This window comes from Diospyros lotus, chromosome 13 (assembly GCF_014633365.1).
Source record: "Diospyros lotus cultivar Yz01 chromosome 13, ASM1463336v1, whole genome shotgun sequence".
In the NCBI taxonomy this organism is placed as follows: domain Eukaryota; kingdom Viridiplantae; phylum Streptophyta; class Magnoliopsida; order Ericales; family Ebenaceae; genus Diospyros; species Diospyros lotus.
In genome coordinates, this window is record NC_068350.1 from 39570266 (window position 1) to 39591005 (window position 20740).

Below are 20740 nucleotides of genomic sequence, written 5' to 3' on the forward strand. Positions count from 1 at the left end.
AGATAATAACAGCAACCCTAATAAATTGTCTCACTTATACTTCTACAATACGAATTTGAAGTTATTTATTTGCAACATTACTTGAGCTATTATTGGGATTGATTGATATTAATTTCAAGAACGAATCCAAGAATTTAGAACACATGGATTGGAAATTAGGAACGTTGTGTATGAATGTGAAAGAAGAGATAAAGAATGTGAAGAATTTGATAGATTTGAGTATTAGGTCATTTTGAAAAGTTTTTATTTGAGAGAAATAATGAGATTGATTTAAGATAACATATTTGAATTAAGATTTGAGGAAATATGGACTGACAATTTAAAAATTAAAAAAAAAAAATTTACATGGATCTGGGTTGAGGGTTAAAGCCTAGTCCGATTCCCCAAATTCGTCTATATTTTACTTAATTTTTTTTATAATTTTACCTAAAAAACTATACCAAATTTTATATTGATTTCTAGTAATTGTCGACCAAACGCATACGATCCGCGTGCAGTTAGAGGTTTGATGGGTTATAATTTTTACTTAAATTCTTCAGGAGTTTAAGTGTAATTTATTCTTATTATTTTTCTATTGTTAGGGTGATAATTGGCACTGAGTCATAGTCCAGGGGCGTCTGTGCAATTACCTCTATTTTATGGTAGACAGCAGCACCACCTGGCCATGAACCACGCGACCCTCTTTGTCCTCATCGCGTGATGGCTATGCGATCAATCCTCTGATTTCTCGAATCTTTAGCGGATTTTGTATATATCGGGTGTACATTGTACAGAAACATAATGCTCAAAGCTATCCAAATGCTGGGTTCATCTTCCGGGATCGTTTCGCACCGGTTGAAGCCCCATGGAAATTGTGGGCTCTCCTTGGTTTCAGTCTCTTCCAAGCCCTCGCCTTCTTCTCCAACAAGACCCCCAATGGCTACTTCTTTGATGATGCCAGATTTTTCACTTCTCAAGAGGCGTAATTTCATACCGGCTCGGATGTCATGTACTCGTTCCGAGTCAAACCCAGATGCGGCATCGTCATCGGCATCGTCGTCGTCGTCTTCTCCTGTTAGGTTTCAGTCAACTGTGAGTTTTCTTGATTGCTTATTCGGGGTAATTTTGGTGGGTTTGGTTTGGATTGGATTTCTTGGATGTTTCTTGCATTTGGTTAGGTGCGCCCCTGCGAACTTGTTGATTTCTGGACAAGGTACTGAGATGATGTTTTCTTCTTTAATTGAATTTAGGGATCCTAGAACGTGTTATTTATACAAATTTATATATGTTTGTTGGTTTTGAGTTGAAGTTCTTGAGGGTTTGTTGCATTTTATATGGTGGGCTATCTATTTTATAGCTCCAGTTGCACACAAAGCTATCTAATGTTAATAAGACAAAAGGAGACTGTTTTACTTAGTGTAAATGAGAAATGAGCATAAGTGGTTTACTTGAATATTGGAAATGAGGTTTTATAACATTTATATTTTGTTTACTCTCTTCCTTTCCATTTGGTTTGATGTCAGGTTAACGAAGGTTCTTTTCTGTATAGAAGTATAGCCCACTGCCCCAGCGTTATTGGATGCTATCTGTTTTTGTGGTATGCTGATACAATTAAAGAGGGCAAACCTAGAAGAACATCCTCCTAACAAATCAAAACTAGTGAGTATCCATGGATGATCTTCAAGAAAGATCATTTTTCAAATGATAAAAAGAAGAAAAGAAGGGAATAGAAAAGCTTGTTGGGGTTAGGAAGTGGAGATATTAGTTCTCATAAATTTCTTCTAATTGGATATGATGCTAATAAAAAAGAAACTTCTTGCTGCTGCCCACCTTGCACAAAAATGTAGTAAAACATGCAGCAGACATCATGTCATGGCAGTTGACCAGAATACAAAGTTATTGTGTTCCAGTTTACTTCTAGACCATGGAAAGATGAAAAGGGAAATTTATTGTGGAGCATGCATGGGGCTTCTTATTGATATTCTTAGGGTCAATTAAGTTTGTTTTTTGTTGTTTTGTGTGTGTGTGTGTGCGTGCAAGCGTATGTGTTGTATCATCTAGGTTTGGACATGCTTAATGATTTTTTGTTTAAGGTGTTGTTTAGTAGTTTTAGTAATTTCTGGAAATGGGCTATAGGATTGCCAACGAGTTGTGTTATGGGTCAACCATGCTATTTTCTCTTATGCGGGCTTTTTGTAGGTTTAAAATACTAGTTGGGGAAATTCTCTTATTTCATATTTTAGTGATTGTTCTCGTAAACCATGCTGTGTAATGGTTTTCGCGAAAGAGAGTATGGACATGAGAATATGAACCTATTGTTAATTTGATAATATTTCTTTTTCATGAACTTGTGTAGGGTTTAAGGGATAATACATAAGGACATTTTTTTGGGATATCTAGAGCTTTGCCAGCCTCCCGCTCCTCTAATTATTCTCCTTTACGAAATTGCTGTTCTTGCGATTGATAACTTGGAACAATCTGCTTTCCTGTCCCAAATCCCCAATCTGTTGCTTTCAATTCATTTCTGACCTTTTCCAGCCCTTTGGACACTAATGCCACATTAATCCTTCAATCACCATCCAGTTAATCAGTAAACCCTGCAACCATTCTTTTAAAATTAAAGTCTCTTTCAATGGATACTTAATAAAAGGTCCCTTCAATCTTTTAGATCCCTAAACCTGGCAATTTTGCATAGCCAAATGTCAAGGAAAAAAACTTCGTGTTGGTAGCATTAGCCCTTGTTTCCTAAACAGATCTTACACTGTCTTTCTATAGTGTATGCTTTTCTTAAGAGGAACCCTTTCCCTTTCAGAAGAATGGTGTACAGAGTGTGGCAAAATACTTGGAACATGTTCTGAAATTTTCAGGAAAGAAGAAAAAAAAAAATGATACAACATTTATGATTACCTTGCTTCACTTTCATTGGACACTTTTTCCATGAGAAATGGATCATTTCAAATTAAAAATTAATAGCATGGAGATGGTACAGATAATAAATGTACTGGTCATAAGTATATATTTGTTCTCTGACTACTGGTGCTTGAAAAATGCTGTTGCTGAAACATGCAACTTGCTGAGTAGATTTGGATGGTAGAGACGAGGTGTCTCGAGTTGTGTGCTAACAGTCAAAAGTGTTTGTCTTGTCAACAAGAACAGAAAGTTATCCCTGCTTGTGCTTAGGGATAATTCCTAAGTCAAAAATTTGACCGGGTTGGAATAAACAACAGTAAGAAGAATAAGAAGTTTAGGGTTGTAGTTATGCATACCCAATTTTAGTGCATGTCTGTCATTTTATGGGTCCCAAGTATAGTAATTGCTTGGGAGGTTGAAGTCGCTTGCTAATATGCATTAGTGGCTTGTAGCTACTTGCTCATGATTTGAGATCATGGGTTATCATGTGTCATCTGCCATAAATGCTGTTGTCTCCCATAATCGGTAAGGTAACAATCCCATTTGTGAGTAATTGTACCCTGTGATGCCATGTTGTGCCCTAATTGATATGTAATTGTTTCCACTTTGCCATGATGGATGGTAACTACCATGACTAGTAACCCTTTTTTTTCATGTGCTATGATTGGTCGGTAACCAACCATTGCTTGCCTATTAGTATATGGTATCATTGTGGTTAGTGCCATGTGGCTAATGAAGTCTAAGTAATTATCTCAAAATTACGTCCTTGTCCATGGGTATCCATAGTTTCTAGTAAAAGTGGCTAGGTAGTGTGCACCCTGTTGGAATAATCCCCCAGCTCCGTATCACTCAGTCACACTCTAATTCACAACCGAAACATTCCCTGAATCACTCACTCGAAAACACACACAAGATTTGCGATAAACCAGAAAACAGATCAACAACCAAACAATCAAGAACACCAAGAATTTTATCCTGGTTCGGTCTTTTGCAAGACCTACATCCAGACTGCCCTAGGCTCTTTATCTTCACTATCTTGAATGAACTTTGAAAAAGGATTACATGCACTAATCTATCTCTCCAGCCTTATACACATAACTGCTGAGAGATTTCCCTACCCAAAATACAAAGATATACCCTCTAAGTACTCAAGTAGAAATCAACGCATACTCCTCTCTTTCTCCCTTCCCAAGACAGAATAAAGCACACCTAAAAAGCTAACACCCGACCTCTATTTATACAGCATAGAGGCGGTAACAGACAACTATCAAAATCTATTGGAAGTTACAACTAACTAACCGATTTAACAAATCTGCTAACTAACCATTCTAGAAACAAACCTTATAGAATAAAAAACAAGGGATATACAAATGCTAACAGCAAAAGAAAACAACTCTCTCGAGACATACAAGCTAATCTAATATAAGTGATTTACAACACACCCTAAGCTATTTGTCTATTAGCCACATGTGGGACATGTTTGACATGTTTCTTAGTCACGTGTCAATTCATTGCTTGTCCACAATTTTCCCCTAATTAGATGCCATACCCCCCCCCCCCCCCCCCCCGGTCCAGGTATTGAACCTTAGGAAGTAATATGAAAAACCTTCTACTTTGACATGGGATTTTTTTTTTTTTTTTAAGTGAAGGATTTTTCCTACTGCCATGTGTGCGTGGTATGGCAGGGTGTTATCAACTTACACATGTTATCTCCTTACCATGCCCTTGTTTATCACCCTACTTGGTAGGGTGTCTGTCTCCCCGCTAGGCAAGTAGGGTGTTATCTCCCTACCTTTCTTTATCTTGTTATTTGGCTTGGCAGGTGCTTATCACCCTACATGGGAAGGTGTTTATCTCCTTACTTAGCTAGTAAGGTGCTAGTTCCTTAGCACCTACTTGGTAGGTTCTTATCACCTTACTTGGCAAGGTGTTTATCTCCTTGCCTAGTGCATAGAGTATTATCTCTGTACCTTACCTTATCACCTTCCTAGCTGGTAGGGTGTTATCTATCTGGTAGTGTGCTATCTCCCTATCTTACCTTGTCACCCTACCTAGCAGGTGTTTCCCACTTTACCTTAACACCCACCTAACAAGGTGTTTATCTCCCCACCTAACTGGTAGATAACACCCTACCCACTTGGTAGGTGATAAGGTAAGGTATGGAGATAACACCTTACTGGCTAAGTAGGGAGATAAGCATTGTGCCTGTTAGGGTAATAAGCACTTGCCAAATAGGGAGATAAGATAGGGTGGGGTGATAAGGTGTCATATGGAGATAACACCCTACCTTCTAGGTAAAGAGATAAGTACCTTGCCAGGTAAGGTGATAAGACAAGCTAGAGAGATAATGCCCTACCAGCTAGGTAGGGTGAAAAATAAGGTAGGGAGATAACACCCTACTTTGCTAATGGGGAGATAAACACCTTTCCAAGTACAAAAATAAATACCCTACCAAGAAAGGTGATAAACAAAGGCAAGGTAAGGAGATAATGTCCTTTCCAGAGTGAAAAAAAAAAAGAGGAAAAATTAATTTATTAGTTGTGTGGAGCTTCACACGCACGCATGCTAATAGGAAAAATTTCTCACTGGAAAAAAAAAAGTATTGTGTCAAAGTAGAAGGTCCACATAAACACCCTACCAAGTAGGGTGATAAACAAGGGCAAGGTAGGGAGATAACACTCTGCTAGAGTGAAAAAAAAAAGAGAAAAAAATTAATTTCTTGCTTGGGTGGACCTTACTGTGCACATATGCTAAGAAGAAAAATTCTGCAACTGAAAAAAAAAAATCTTGTGTCAAAGTAGAAAGCGTAGGCAAATTTTTAGTATTATTTTTTAAAGTCCAATTCCTGGACAAAGAAAGTGGGGGGCATCTAATGAGGCAAAAATTGTGGACTAGTAGTGATTTGTCATGTGGCTAAGAGACACATTAGACAAGTCTCAGATGTGACTAACAAACAAATAGCTTAGGGTGCACATTACTTGGCCACCCTTGCTTGAAAGACACAATGGAGACTCTTATGGGCGGAGACATAACTATGCAATAGTTACTTAGACTCTATTAGTCATGTGAGGGCAATGATTACCTACAAATCGAGGCACATGGCAAAAGGGGGTTGCTAGTCATGGTGGTTACCTTCCATCATGATAAATTGGAAAGAATTGCTAATCAATAAGTGTGGAGCATGGTATAATGGAGGATTGTTACTCGCAGATGGGATCATTATCTTACCAGTTATGGGAGACAATTGCAATCTTGGAAAACGATGCATGATAGCCCATGATCTCAAGTCATGGGCAACTAATAGCAATTTGCTAATGCCTATCTCAACCTCCTAGGCAATTACTATACATGGACCTATAAAGTGATTGAAAGGTAGTAAGGGTATGCATAACCACAACCCTAAACAACTTATTCCCTACTATTGTTTATTTCAACCCTGTCAAATCTTGACTTGGGAATCAAAGAGTTTATCCTTGGGCACAACCCAGGGTAACTTTCTACTCTTGTTGATAGGACAAACACTTTGACTGTTAGCACACAACTTGAGATGCCTTGTCTCTGGCTTCCAAGTCCACTTGGCAAGTTGCAGATTTTAGCAGCAACACTTGCATCTACTAGCAGAGAAAACTGTATTGATGGAATGTTAGAATGAACTTTGATGTGCATGCAAACTAATATTTTCTTTCTTCTTCTTCATGTATCGTCATGTTAGCTTGAACTTAAAACTGCAAATTAATGTGTGATCTAGGATTTGTATGTTTTCATCCTTTTCTTCTTTCCATTCTCTCCTGTTTCTGTCTACAAATTGCAATGATATCTACCAAAATGCAGGGGACCACTCGTAAGATAAATTTCTGTCAGTCATGTGGTGGACCCATGAAGCATGAGATACCTGATGGGGAGGAGAAGTTGAGAGCTATTTGCACACTTTGCGGGAAAATTGCCTATGAGAACCCCAAAATGGTAAGATCATGTAATGGAAGCTCATGTTTTGGTAGACATTTATAATTTGATGTGCAGAAATTCCTATAGAAGTCAAACAATTATGGGGCCTCATTGTACATACACTGTTCTCCCCATGTTTTATGTGTCATGAGAAAAGGACTAGGTCCAATGTGTTTTATTAAGTACACTCGAAAATAATCTATTTCTTAACATTTAAATTTGAATTATCACTATTATTGTTCTATATGTTGAATTTCATCTCAAGTTACATTTTCTTTAGGATTGTAATGTGCTGTGCCTGTTGATTTGTGCAATTTTGGAAAGGGAAGGGAAGTGTGAAGATATTTGGTTGTGTTGTATCAAAAGAAATCATGACTCTGCGATCATGACTTCTGCAGTTGCCACATAAGAATAATCTATATTGCAAGAAGAAATGATGATGATTTAGAAAAAAAAGTTTCATACCTAAGATATGCAACTTCTCAATGTTCTATGTTGGCCAAGTATATTGGCTTTTGCTATATTTGTCAAGAAAGCTGGTGGAATCTACTGAACCCATAGTTTTGAAAGGCGCGAGATGCAAAGGGTCCTGGAGCCTAAGGCGCGAGGCGCGCCTTTGCGAAGCGAGGCGCACCTTTTAGAAAAAAAACTCAAAATCTTGTAAAATCATAAAAAACTATCAAATTATCAATAATAACACATGCATATCATTAATGTTTCATTATTTTCAAATTCTAAACTAACAACATCAAAGTTAATTCATTCATCATGTAATTTCTAAACTAGAAACATCATCAAAGTTCAAACTTAAAGTTTCAAACTCAAACAAGTACCAATCATCGTGCAAAGTTCTAAACAAACATATAAACACTACAAGTCCACAATCAATAAAGAAGTTTTAATCATCATCATCATCATACCCTTCACCAAATTGAAAATCATCATCTTACGGTACCATATTTTGCTCATCCCTGATTCCCTGTTATTTTTCTTCTTTTGCATGTACTCTCCAATCTCTTGTTTTATTGATAGAGGACATTTTGGAATAGCTTTAGTATTCTCCACAATCAATAAACACTACAAGTCCACAATCAAGAAAATGCTTTCATTTTGAAAAATGCTATTTTTCTAGGTCTAGAAGATTAGCGCATTTTTTCTAAATTTGGAAGATTTGGGCATTATAAGGAGACATATAAGAAAATGTTTTCATTTTGAAAAACCATCTCCCGGTATTTTGATAGTTAATATTCATTGTTGTTAAAATGATTTTTAATGAATTTTTCAAGAAATAGTAGATATGTATTTTGGGGGTGGTCAAATCGTTAAATCCTGAGTTTGTACTAAAATCAAAATTCTATTTTCTTATTGTTATGGATTTTGATTTTTTAGATATTTTTATTGAATCCAAATGGGGGGTACTTTCTTATTTACATTTATGTATTAAAGTAAATGGAACTTAAACTAAATAAATGTAAATAAGTAGTGATGTATACATGCTGAAGCTGAGAAGAGGGGATGCTGGAGAGGAGAGGAAGAAAGGATGCAGGCGCGGGTTTCATGAGGCGCGCCTCTCGCCTCAGCGCCTCACCTTGCAAGGCGAGCGCCTTGCAGAAACCGCCTCGCCTCAGCCCAGGCGAGGCGCCAAACTGGTGCCTTGCGCCTAGGCGCGCCTTTAATAACTATGACTGAACCTTACACGTTTGACACTGTTGAAGGATGCAAGTTTTCTTCTTCTCTTAGGTTGCTTGGATTGTGTAGAAGGACGAAATTTTTCTTCTTCTCTTAGCTTGCTTGCGTAATATGGTTGAAATGCTATTTATCAAAAAGAAGACAACAGATATGGTCAGAAGGAATACGACCCTCGGCCCATAGATTGATGTAATGCTACATATGCATGTAGATATTATTTTCACTTAATAAAAATTGTGATAGAATACTAATAATACAATCTTTCACCATTACAAAATTGTAAAAGGATATTAACTATACAATTTTCCACCAGTTACCATTAGCACCTTCCGAACCATCATGCTGTTGATGGTAATATCACTGCTGCACATTGGTGTGCTTTTTAGAAGTACTTCTTGTGCATGTAGAATCCCTTAACTTTATTGCTTTACAACATATTTACCTGTGTCAGTGGGGAAGTTGTCATCCATCCTTTGTCCAAGTCTTATCAATCCTAGTTCTTAATACTCTTTTACCATGTATAGATAATCAGCTGCCCTAAGATAACCATTGGACTTGATAGGGATATTTTCCTATTTTGATTTTAAAAATAAGATTTAGATTAGGTTTTATCTCGTTCTGTTTTGATTGATCATAGTTGTATGGATAATAGAATTTTATTTGATTTAGGGATTAGATAGAATTGCATTTGATTTTAGAGATTATAATCATATTTTGATTAGCTGTTATGTTTAGATAGGTTATCTTTTAATTGCCTATAAATAGTCAACATAATGTAACCTTTTATTCAGCTTTGTATGATTGAATAATATGATTTCCCCTACTGTCCTGCATCAAATTTGGTATCAGAGCAGAATTTTCATCAGCTGTCATCAGTTCTACATGACCAAACCATCATTGTTGTCAACTCACAGCAATGGCCGCACAGCAACATTCCTTCATCAGCCACCATCATCATAGCAATGGCAAAGAATCACAATCCTCATCACTAAGCCATCAAGCCATGGGAGCAGCAAGTTTGTCTTACTTTGAGCAAGTTGGTGATGACAACAATACTCGACAACTAATGACACAGTCTAGATTCACAAAACTCAAGGGCGACTTTTTCTCCCACCTACGGAGAATGATAGGGATATTTTTCTATTTTGATTTTAAAAATAAGATTTAGATTAGGTTTTATCTTGTTTTGTTTTGATTGATCATAGTTGTTTAGATAATAGAATTTTATTTTATTTAGGGATTAGATAGAGTTACAGATTTTAGAAATTATACTCATATTTTGATTAGTTGTTATCTTTAGATAGGTTTTCTTTTAATTGCCTATAAATAGGCAACATAATGTAACCTTTTATTCAGCTTTGGATGATTGAATAATATGATTTCCCCCCTTAAGTTTTTGTGTGTGTGTGTGTTCTCTTCTCCCTACTTTCTGCAACTCTCTCTCTCTCTCTCTCTCTCTTTCTCAGTTTTTCCTTCATCTTGCTTCTTCTTCTTGGCTTCTTCTCTTCTCCAGCTTCTTCTGCTTAATCTCTTATCTTCCTACTGTCCTGCATCAGGACCTTTATGATACTATGGCTTTAAATGCCTCCATTCATAATTCTATATTGACATATTGGAAATCTCCATGCTTCTGTGCAATCGTGAATTATTTCATATTTTATGTTCAGTTAATTTTGCTGCTAGGAAACCAGCTTTTGCATTCCATTTACAATTGTTGTCCACTTCTTTTTCCAACTTTGATATTGTAATCCTTTGAGAGGGGAGCATTCTTGTAGATATTTTTTCTTGGTGCTCTCCGTATTGGGTTTTCATTGGGATACTATGTGGAGTTTGAAAGCATCCCCTTGGGCGGATTTTTTTTTTTATTTGTTGAGACTGAGAAGGAAGAAGAAAAAGAAAATTGAGAGAAAACTGAAAGAAGATTGTATTCTTAAATTCTGTAATGAGATCTCAAAATGATACAATGAGTTTTGTTGAGTTTATACACTAAACTTAAATTCTAACAAATAAACTGTCTTCGACAGCTGGCAGTAACAAACTAAGCAAGCAACTGCCGTTTGTTTTAACAGAACGGAACTAACTAGTCTTACAGAAAACTGAGAATAAAACTGTTGACTACTAAAAATAATACTACACTTTCTTCTCTTCTTTTCTTCTCCTCTTATTCATACACAGCAAAAACTAGGATTATCCTTAACAGAGACAGTGGGTTGAAGTTCCATCCTCACTATCAATAATCTCCAGAGGGAGGTTTAAGTCTTGTTAGACTGATATTTGTGTGGTGAGTTGGTGGATCATTTCATTCTTCACTACCAGGTGCCCAGGGATGGTTGTGATATATTGTCTCCTGTTCTCTCTGGTTGGTGGGTGGTGCCAACCACAATTTTGGATGATTTATATTCTTATTGTCAAGGCTCCTCAATTAGGATGCTAAGAAGCGTTTCTACTCCATCATATGTCTTTGGCAATTGAGCTATAGGAGAAGTGTTCCAAAATTATAAAGCAGTTGATTCATTGCTTGAAAGCAACTATTCTTGTCTCCACTTTTTCTGGATGTGAGAGGGCTCTCTGTTTTCTTTATATTTTGTGGCTTTTGGATGAACTTTAAATGCCTGTAGATGTATAGACCTTCAATTTGCTTTCATATTTATATCGGGATTACACTTCCTAAGGCTGTTTATTGTATGATACCATTACTAAACAAAAAGGGTGTCCCTAGTGCACAAGGGTCCTCACTTTGCAAGGGTTGGGAGAGGGTTGTTTTTGTACACAACCTTACTCTTACTTTGCAAAGAGGCTATTTCCATGACTCAAACTTGTGACCTACAAATCGCAAAGGAGCAACCTTGCCATTTCTACCAAGGCTCACAAATCTACTGGCTCCACCTATATGCCTTGACCTTGGTGTGAGAAGCTATTTCTGTTTGTGCATTTGTGGATGCATTGACCCGGTTCATAGTTGAGTCTTTGTTTGCCTAAATGATTATTATCCTGATCAACCCCATTTTCTCATAATGTCCTATAGACATTTTATTCTTCTTGATTAACTAGAAGATTACACTATTTCTTTGTCTCCAAATATCTTTTATGAATCTAAGCTAGTACTTGACAGCATGCTCCTCCTAGGTACTGTGTATTGAGGACTCAAGGGGCCAATATGGCGTGCATGCATGTCTTTGTGCATATTTTAATGGCTAAAATGTTAGTACAGGTATGGGTAGTAACACACTATGTTTATATAAAAATACATTATTGTGCTGTGAGTTGATGTAGGAAAGCAAAGGTTATATATTGCTTACAGAACACCCCATGTCTGATGATTGAAACCTGGAGAGGTGAATATGTTTTGCTGAGTCTAATTACTAAGGGGTGGAACTGTGGATTTCATTGTCATTTATGATGTGACTTGAAGATATGGAAAATGAAAGGATTATATATTGCTTAGAGATATCTGGTGTCTCAAGCTTCACATGAATTCTGTGCATCTGTCTACCTCAAGGGTTGGATTTTCCTAAGTCTATTGGCCAAGAGATAGAGCTGCAGATTATACTTTTTTAATGTTGTAAATTGAAGATTTAGCAAAGTAGAGGACTATATGTAGCTCAAAGATTCTCTTCTAAGTTGAATATTATGCTTCTTTCCACATCTAGAGTAGATAAATATCTCTTGCTGAGCATATTGATCTAGAGAAACACTGCAGATTACATTGACCTAATAAACTTGCATCTCATTATAATTTTACCTTTCTGACCAAGGAAAAGCTCATGCTCTTTGAGACTGTGTTCTGATTAATGTACTATCTGGTTCAAAGTGGACCTTGTTCTGTAGTATGCTATATACCTTGAGAGTAAATACTTATGGATTTGGATGTCATTAAATCCATCTTTGTTTCAATCTGTTATTTCAGGTTGTTGGTTGCCTCATTGAACATGAGAACAAGATTTTACTTTGCAAGCGAAAAATTCAGCCATCTTATGGTCTTTGGTATGGATTGCATGGATGCATGATTAACTCAGAACGAAACAGTTATTTATATTTCTTCAAAGTAACTGATTCAATCAATTTCTGAAGGCTTGTGAAATAGAAAAATTACAGTCAAGGAAAAAACTATACCTATCTGTTTCTGAGCTAGTTATTAGAATGATGGCTGCTCAGCATAGGTATATTGAATAAAATTTCTTTGATCTTAAATGTGCAGGACTCTTCCAGCTGGTTACATGGAGATTGGAGAGTCTGCTGCAGAAGGAGCAATCAGAGAAACATGGGAAGAAGCTACTGCAGATGTGGAAGTGCTATCTCCTTTTGCTCAATTGGACATCCCTCTTATAGGCCAAGTGGGGAGCAATTATTGCTTAGTTTAATTTGATTTTTAACTTGCTAAAGATGGTTGTATATCAATTTGTCTCTTGTTTGGAGCAGACCTACATAATCTTCTTGGGAAGGTTAAAGAGACCTCACTTTTCCCCAGGCCCAGAATCATCAGATTGCCGCCTTTTTTCACTTGAAGAAATTCCTTTCAATGCTTTGGCATTTTCATCGATGTTTGTTACTCTAAATTTGGTAGGATCAAGTTTCTCTGGAAAGCATTGTCTTTCTCCAATTAGTTTTTCCTACTCATGCCATTTTCCCCCTTTTCTGGCTGTAGTACATTGAAGATAAGAAGGTTGGAGGACCGAAGTTTCACTATGGCACCATTATGAAAAGGTACTTTCAGTTTGTATGCTAGAGATCTTTATTTATTATGGATGTTGGGTGAAAATTCTCCTGGAGTCTGGTTGAACATGATTGAAAATGCATATAAGAAGGGACAAAACATTCTCCTGAGAAACCAAAATCAAGCCAATTTCCTTGGGTATTGTACCAACAATTTGGCTTGACTACAGAGTGTTTTTCATGCCAATCACTTTGTGAGGTCTTAAAATTTTCAAGTATAAAATTGCTGTTGTTTGCAGATGGCTAGCTATCCATGCAGGTGGTGCTGGTGTCCCCAAAAGTGGTGGTAGCAGCCTGGTAGGAGGTCCTAGTGGTAGTGATGGTGGTTTTGATTTATGATATTGAGTAACCAAGATAGTTCCCTGGTTGTGATGCAGTTTCTCCATGGTCTTCCTTCTACATAAGGAACTGTACAAGAAAACTGGGCCAAAAAATTTACAGAAAGAGAAAAGAAAAAATAGAGAAGGAAATATAGTATCTCTTCATACCTCCTCCTTCGTTAGGGTTTACCACCTAAGCAGATCTGCCAATATAGATTTAGGATTTCCAGTTTTTGACAGATGCTTTGATTGACATAATATTTCTTTTGTAAATGATTTCCATACACAGTTAAGTTTTTTAATATCCTAGCTTTTGATCAAGGGGGCAGATTAACAGAGACTTCTAAGTTGCTTTAGATTATTAGATGAAAAGGGAACATGAAGTGCTGTACATATCTAGAATGAAAGAGGACTGTTGGTAGGCTTTTGATCCTGAGGAAATTAGCTGGAGACACAAATTTTGGTCCCTGCAGATTGAGGAAGGGGATAGGAATACCAAATATTTTCATAAGACAGTGAACACTTATAGCCACCTTGGTCATATGAGCAGGTTGGTTCTTACTGGGTAAGAGGTGTTCAAGTAGGAGGATATTGCTAAGGTTATTTTGGAGTATTATGGTAATCTTCATACTGAGGAAGAGAAGGTTGTTAGTGCCTTAAATAGTTAATAGGTAAAGAACTTGACCTGGGAGGATTTAGCATTGCTTTCTTCCAGCATTGCTGAAGAGTTGTTAAAGTGGATCTGATGGAATTGTTATATGAATAACAAGCCTTAATCTTTCTAGGTGAAGTTGGTTATATGAATTTTAGCTTGTCAACCATTTCTATCTATGTCCATATCCTGTGTAAGGTCACTTGTAACTTATGTCACACCTACTAAGCCTTAGTCTCATTAGGTGGGATGAATTATATTGATTCTAGTTGGTGACGTCAATCATCTCTATCCATGACCATATCCTCTGTAAGTTAGCTATATTTTTAGGCTGATTGTTAGTTGTCTAATGCAACTCTCATCCTTTATTTGGACTTGGAGCCAGTTGTGGTGTAGACCTTCAACACAAAAAGTGTTGAGAGATTACTAAATCCATAGGCCTATGAATGTGTGGCTTGAGACTAAATTCCAAATCCAATTTTGTTGTGCAAGTTAGATATTGAAAAAGCCATGTGATCATGTGACCATGGGATTCCTCCATGTCTTGGATAGAATAGGCTTTGGGGAAATTTGGTCTAAGGGCCTGTTTAGGATTGAGTTACAAAAAATGAGTTGAGCTGAGTTGGATTGGATTATATAAAACTGTTTGGTAATTTATCAAGTTGACTTGAGTTTCAGTTATTAATAATTTTTTTTTGCTGAGAAGTTATTAAGAAAATATGATAATTAATATTATAATATATCAGAGCATCAATCCTTGGTTATGGTTTCGATTCATTTGAAGGTTGGTGAAATCAATTTCAATAATTAAAGCCCAGGGTTTGGTGATTCGACGGACTCGGCGAGTTCAAGCATTTCGACGAGTTTGGGTGGGTCTCTCTGCGGAGGATTAATTTTCGGCCATTGACTCTTGGGATTAGATTCCAATGCATGGAGGTGATGGACGGCTAGTATACTTGACTCTCGGAATTTGAAGACGATTACGGTTAGTAGTAGCAAGCGAATTCATGCGACAATCAGTGTTGAGCATCGAAAACTATTTGTTTGGAGGCAATCTACAATTAAGCAATAGAGCAGTGAGTTGTCCACATTTCAGATCTGAGGCAGAAGGGAACGAGGATTGAGCAGTGATTCGTGGATTCTGGTGAATTAAAGATTTTTGTCGATCTTCGACTGTAACCTCTAGAGTAGAATTCAAAATGACTGAGCTACTCTCGGATCAAACTTTGAAGGCGAAGCAAGAGGATTGACTCTCGGTTAAGAGTGTTGGTAACTCTGTCGGAACTGAAATCGAGAGGGGGCAAGCGGATCTCGGCTTGAATTTGTAGGTGGAATCCCTTGTGAGGGGCGGATTCCTCTGGGTGTTTTGCTCGTTGATTTCTGACCCCTAGGCTGCAGGAATTGATCAATTGTAGGCGATCCCTTGCGGCAACGGAATTAATCAAACTTTTAGGAGGCGTTTCAAAGAGTTGAATTGGTAACCCTTGGTGTTGGCTGTTCGATCTTCAGGAGAATTGACCTGAGCATCGTTCCTCGGCTGTTTTCGTTGTTGATTAAGGTTCATCGGATGTTAATAGTGGCTGTCCGATGCAATTGATTCATGAAATCTGAAGGTGATTTTGGAAATCGACAGTAGCAAGGTAGGCTGTAATCTTGGGAGATAGGCTAAGCGATTTTGGTGAAGTGATCAAACGACAATTTGGTGAGCCCAACGATTGCAACAGAACTGATTACCAATGATCGCAATCAGATCTGGTGGTAGCTAATACATAGCAATCGGTTGCAATGAATTCCGTAGGCAGTGATTTCAATTGAAGTTTGGGCTATGAGTAAAGGGGAAAACATTTCGGCTTGAGATCTGGTTAACCTTGTTCGAATTGAAGGGGCAAAGAAGAGCGGGGGCTCTTTGTGGCGAGTATAAGAGACTGTTGCAGCAAGTGAGCTCGGAGGTGGAATTAGATCTATTACCCTATGTTGCATGGAAACGGAAACGGGAAACGTTTCCGATAGGAAACGAAAACGTGGAAACGGATATTCTTCTAAAAAAATAAGCATAAATAGGGTCCGAAACGGGAATAGGAAACGTTTCAAAAATGGGAAAACGGCTCCTATGAGGTGTTTTCGTGCAACATAGCTATTACCAGTAGGCAACTCATTTTGCTGGAAAATTGAAGATCGCTAACTATGTGAGGCGATCCTTTATCCTAGGTGATGGCTGTCAAGTGGATACCGAACGGAAGTTGGGGATTAAGGATGTACAGAGCTCTTGTTTATTGGCCTTCGGCTTATCTTGCTCGTGAGGTCATGGGGAGTAGACATAGAACAAACGAGGTCGCAATTGCAGTAGAAGAAGGCTGCATTTTCAGTTGGAAACAATTGGAATCATGAACAATTTGGCTAGAAGAATCAGGCATGGGAAAAGTTGGATAATCAGTTTAGTCAAAGGCGCAAGGAAACAAGCAGTATGACACATGAATCAAACAAGGAATTCGACCGTATGATACACAAGCAATTGCAGGAGTAGAAGAATCAGGCATGGGAAAAGTTGGATAATCAGTTTAGTCAAAGGCACAAGGAAACAAGCAGTATGACACATGAATCGAACAAGGAATTCGGTCATATGATACATAAGCAATTGCAGGAGTTTGCGATGATACTAATTAAGAAGTATCATTACAACTTTCCCACTGAATTCTTCGTTGAGTATCATGGGAGTTTTAACAAAGAGGAATTCCTAAAAATGGAGCAACCGGAGGAGAAGTGTAACATTAGAGATGATATTAATGGTGAATGGCATTATCCAAAGGAAATTGGTAATAATTAGATAGATAGGGCAACAGATGCAAAGGGACCGTCGGATATTTTTGAAAAAGAAGTTCATGTAGAGAAAAATTCCAGCAAACATAAAGAAAGAGGAGTTGCTAGATTATTTGCATGTAATTAGGAGATTCCGGCTAAAACTTCAGCCAATATTAAGGAAGTTAGCGCTGTAACTTAAGCAAACAAGTTAATGGAAACTCAGGATTTCGAAGATAAAAGAAGAGTGGATGAGGAGATTGGTGTAGCCTACACACCAGATTAGAGATGAGAACTACTATGAAGATGGCTTTAATGCATTTGATAGACCGGGTAGGGGTATTGTTTCATCAGATAATCTGGCTGTAAATCATGTTAGGGAAGAAGGTCGAGATGGAGGCCAGGTGTCAGTCATTGAGAAATCGTTGGCTGGAATTGAAGTTGCAGCAGCTCCTAATGCTAGTGCTCACAGACAGCCTTGGTATCATTATCCAAGGCAAGTCTACAATTCTCCATTGCTGCATTTCGAAAATGTTGTTGATATTTTTGCAACAAAGCATGGCTGTGGGTTGAAAGGGAAGACAATAACTGCAACTATGGATGTAGATCTGCCACCCTTACTTGTATTGGACAATAATGAACTACTAATGGAGGTCATGGACATGGATAGTCTTTACGTTGGACTCAAAGTTTCAGCTACTAAGTATGTTTGTCCAGAAGTTGCTGATCATGCCCTCAAATTGGAGATCAAACTTGATGGGACAGCTATTACCGGGGATGGTTGTAGTGGGCTTGAATTCAATAAAGTTTCTCCTATGGAAGTTTTGGGGCAAGTTAGGCCTAGAATTGATTCTGGGAACCTAAGAACGAAGAAGAAGAGGCTTAGAAGGAGCAAAAAGGAAAGAGGAATGAAACAGATTGACAAAGTGGGCATTGGATGACGAGCTAGGGCTACATGTTGCAAGTTCTTGGGGACAAGAACTCTCTCAAGGAGGGAATTGTCATAACCCAAGGAACAATAAAGGGACAATATGGTAATAGGCTAATAATTGTTGTTAGGAGATATTTTAGCAATTGGGTAAGAGCACATGGGTGAGTTGTGTATGCTGTTAGGAGTCAGATATGCCTATATAAGGCTGCTGTAAACTGATGGGATTTTTTCAAGTTTGAAATGATAAATGAAAATCGGATTTCTCTTTCTAGAATTCTCTCTCCCTATAATTTCTTCCCTTCTCTATTCCATTTTCCTTCTCCTTGCTATTCTCTGTAATCTTCCTCATTTCTTGCTCTAATTTCCTTTCCTATCCGTCTAATTCCCCTTCTGATTTCTCTCAATTCCCTATCAAATCCTAGGTAAACCCTAGGTACATGACATAATATTAATACAATATTATATTATCAGTGCTTTTTTTCTTTTGGTACATATTATCAGTGTTTATTTGGTCACACACACCATGATATACAGTTGGCATACAGTGTCTCACTTTGTGTTTACAGTGTTACTTTTACAAGAGGCACCAAAATGTTATTCTGTTCTCCAACTTTGACTTCAAGTGTTTTCCATTTTTTGCAGTGGGGATAATACCATGGCTGTTAGTGATGAAAGAACATTGTGAATGTCAAATGAGCAATTAATATCCCTTAAGTTTAACTACCATCCTTGCCTTCTTTCTCTTGTTGGATGAACTCACTAAGCACATCCAATAATTTGTCTTGTTCTATGTTATTTGCAAATGATATTGTCTTGGTGCGTGAGGCAAAAGAAGACATGAATTTTAAGCTTGAATTATGGAGTGAACACCTTAAAATCTAAAGATTTCAAGTTAAGCTGGTCAAAAATTGAATATGTGGAATGTAAGTTAAGTAAAAATAGAAGTTTGGATGATGTTGTGGTGAGACAAAAAAATCAAGTTAGTCTTAGAAAAGATCAATTTAGCTTTAAGTCCCAACTTCTTGTTATGAGGAAAACGCATGATAAATTTAACTCACTGTGCCATTCAATTGCAGAACGAGGGAAAGTCAAAATCTTTACATCTTGCCTTCGGCTATTGTAAATTGATTACTTTGGTCTTTTGTGGCTGTGCATGTAACGTAAAGCTACTAATTTATTTATATTTTCTGATACTGGAGCTGAAAGCTCTTTCCAAGTTGATCAGAAATGACTTATGATTGCGATAAAGTTCACTAAAATTCTGCTTCTTTTCCGATACTTCTGCAGGCCTGGCTCAAGCCCTTCTGATATTCACACTTTTACGCTTGATTATCATTTGTGTTCCTGATGGGATATGATTCATGTGACATTTCTGCTGTTAACCATGCAGAATGAATGGGATATCTAAGGTTTGGATTCGAATACAGCTTCTTTTCTTGTTACCGTTGTAAAAGCTGCTTCTGGTGTGATACTAACTGATGGTTGGAATACCTAACGAATGGATTAATGTCCCATTTCAATGAGGTGTCATTTTTCGATTTGGTCACTTAGATAATTCCTTGACCAACTTCTTTTTTTTTGTGGCCAATACTGTAAAACCTGGTGAATTCTGATTAAATGGTACAGCAGCTAACTACTTCACTCATTCTTTTCAATTGATATTGGAACCCCGTAAAAATGAGGAATTTCCTTCCTATCTCTCTCTCTCTCTAATTTTCATTTCTTTCTAGAAGAATGCACATTGGTTGAATCTGGGCTGTCTTCCTGACCATATGCAACCTAATGTAAGAAGAACTGGCATTGCCCATTTCCTTGTGTGTTTCGTGCTTGTCCTCCATCCTGAAGTTTCTGGAAGATGATCTCTTCCTTCTACATAGTTACCTGGACATCTGGTTCTATGTCTGTTCTTCTGTACATGGTTCTCCCTTAAGACAGTCCTCTTTTGCAATACAGTTTATTTACTCCCAAAAAAACCCTTATAAATCTACTTGTCTTCTTCTATGGTAAGTGCCTCCCCATTTATTTGTTCAAATTTGGATTATGGCTTCTTGATCAATCTATGTCAACCAATAGAACCAGATCTGGAAAGCCAAGACATATGGAATTGGAACTGGGATGGCTCTGCTTCTTGGCAGCAGATCCCAAAATGGGGTTGTTATTGCAGAGACAGATGAAGATTTGAGGATTTGGTGGAAGGCATTGCTTGTAGTTGCTTTCGTTGACAGACAGACACAGATTTGGCCCTTTGAAGGGTGTTTTTGTTCATATCTTAAAGTACCTTATCTTAGGTGAATGATTCAAGAAAATGCATCATTATTATCTTTAGACTTGCATCTACTATTATATTTAGTGGCTAAATGGTACCCTACATTGCTGTCATTAGACATAGGTCTTGTAGTGGATAACTTGTCAACCCCACAAGCCCTTCAAATGGTTGGATAATGGTCCCCTACTTGGGTTAGTAGTTAATGGTCCTAGTCTATTAGCACTTGAAACTTCCTTCTTTTAGCTAATAAATAAATTGATGAGAGGCAAAGTCTAGAAACCATTATTGTTAAGAGTTACGGGGTGGACTGTGTTACGGAAAAAAAATTAAAAAATTAAATAGAAGCTTATTGAGTTAGATTTGACAATTATAATTTATTTTTTAATTCTTTAGATAAAATTTAAGAATGTCTAGTGGTAAAGTTTGAGAAGTTAGTTACTGTTTAGAGATTATGAGTTTAAATTTTATTATTTTTTAAATAATATATATACAAAATATTTTAAAAATTACTTTATTGATGCACTTAATAAATATATTCC

The 20740-nt window shown here is 37.3% G+C and overlaps 1 protein-coding gene across 3 annotated transcripts; it reads left to right on the plus strand.

Moving 5' to 3' along the window:
- The first annotated feature begins 659 nt into the window (after window positions 1–659).
- LOC127788665 (nudix hydrolase 23, chloroplastic) lies at window positions 660–20386 on the plus strand. Of its 3 annotated transcripts, none has more exons than XR_008020441.1 (7): window positions 663–1071; window positions 6721–6852; window positions 12431–12507; window positions 12722–12857; window positions 12992–13083; window positions 13169–13227; window positions 19223–20359. XR_008020441.1 is itself a non-coding variant. In XM_052317222.1 (7 exons), the coding sequence occupies exons 1-7, from the start codon at window positions 781–783 to the stop codon at window positions 19281–19283; spliced, it is 897 nt and encodes a 298-aa protein (XP_052173182.1). In that variant the 5' UTR covers window positions 665–780; the 3' UTR covers window positions 19284–20299. The 3 variants fall into 3 exon arrangements, 2 of the variants coding, with proteins under 2 accessions (XP_052173183.1, XP_052173182.1); XM_052317222.1 differs by having other exon boundaries at window positions 665–1071; window positions 12943–13083; window positions 19223–20299; XM_052317223.1 differs by lacking the exon at window positions 12431–12507 and having other exon boundaries at window positions 660–1071; window positions 19223–20386.
- The last annotated feature ends 354 nt before the right edge of the window (window positions 20387–20740 follow it).

What these genes read in the sequence shown, in the direction of transcription:
- LOC127788665 (XM_052317222.1), top strand. Translation starts at nt 781, where the DNA reads ATGCTCAAAGCTATCCAAATGCTGGGTTCATCTTCCGGGATCGTTTCG. An exon ending in CTGTTAGGTTTCAGTCAACT is followed by an intron (nt 1,072 to 6,720) that starts GTGAGTTTTCTT and finishes ACCAAAATGCAG; the next exon opens with GGGACCACTCGTAAGATAAA. An exon ending in CCTATGAGAACCCCAAAATG is followed by an intron (nt 6,853 to 12,430) that starts GTAAGATCATGT and finishes CTGTTATTTCAG; the next exon opens with GTTGTTGGTTGCCTCATTGA.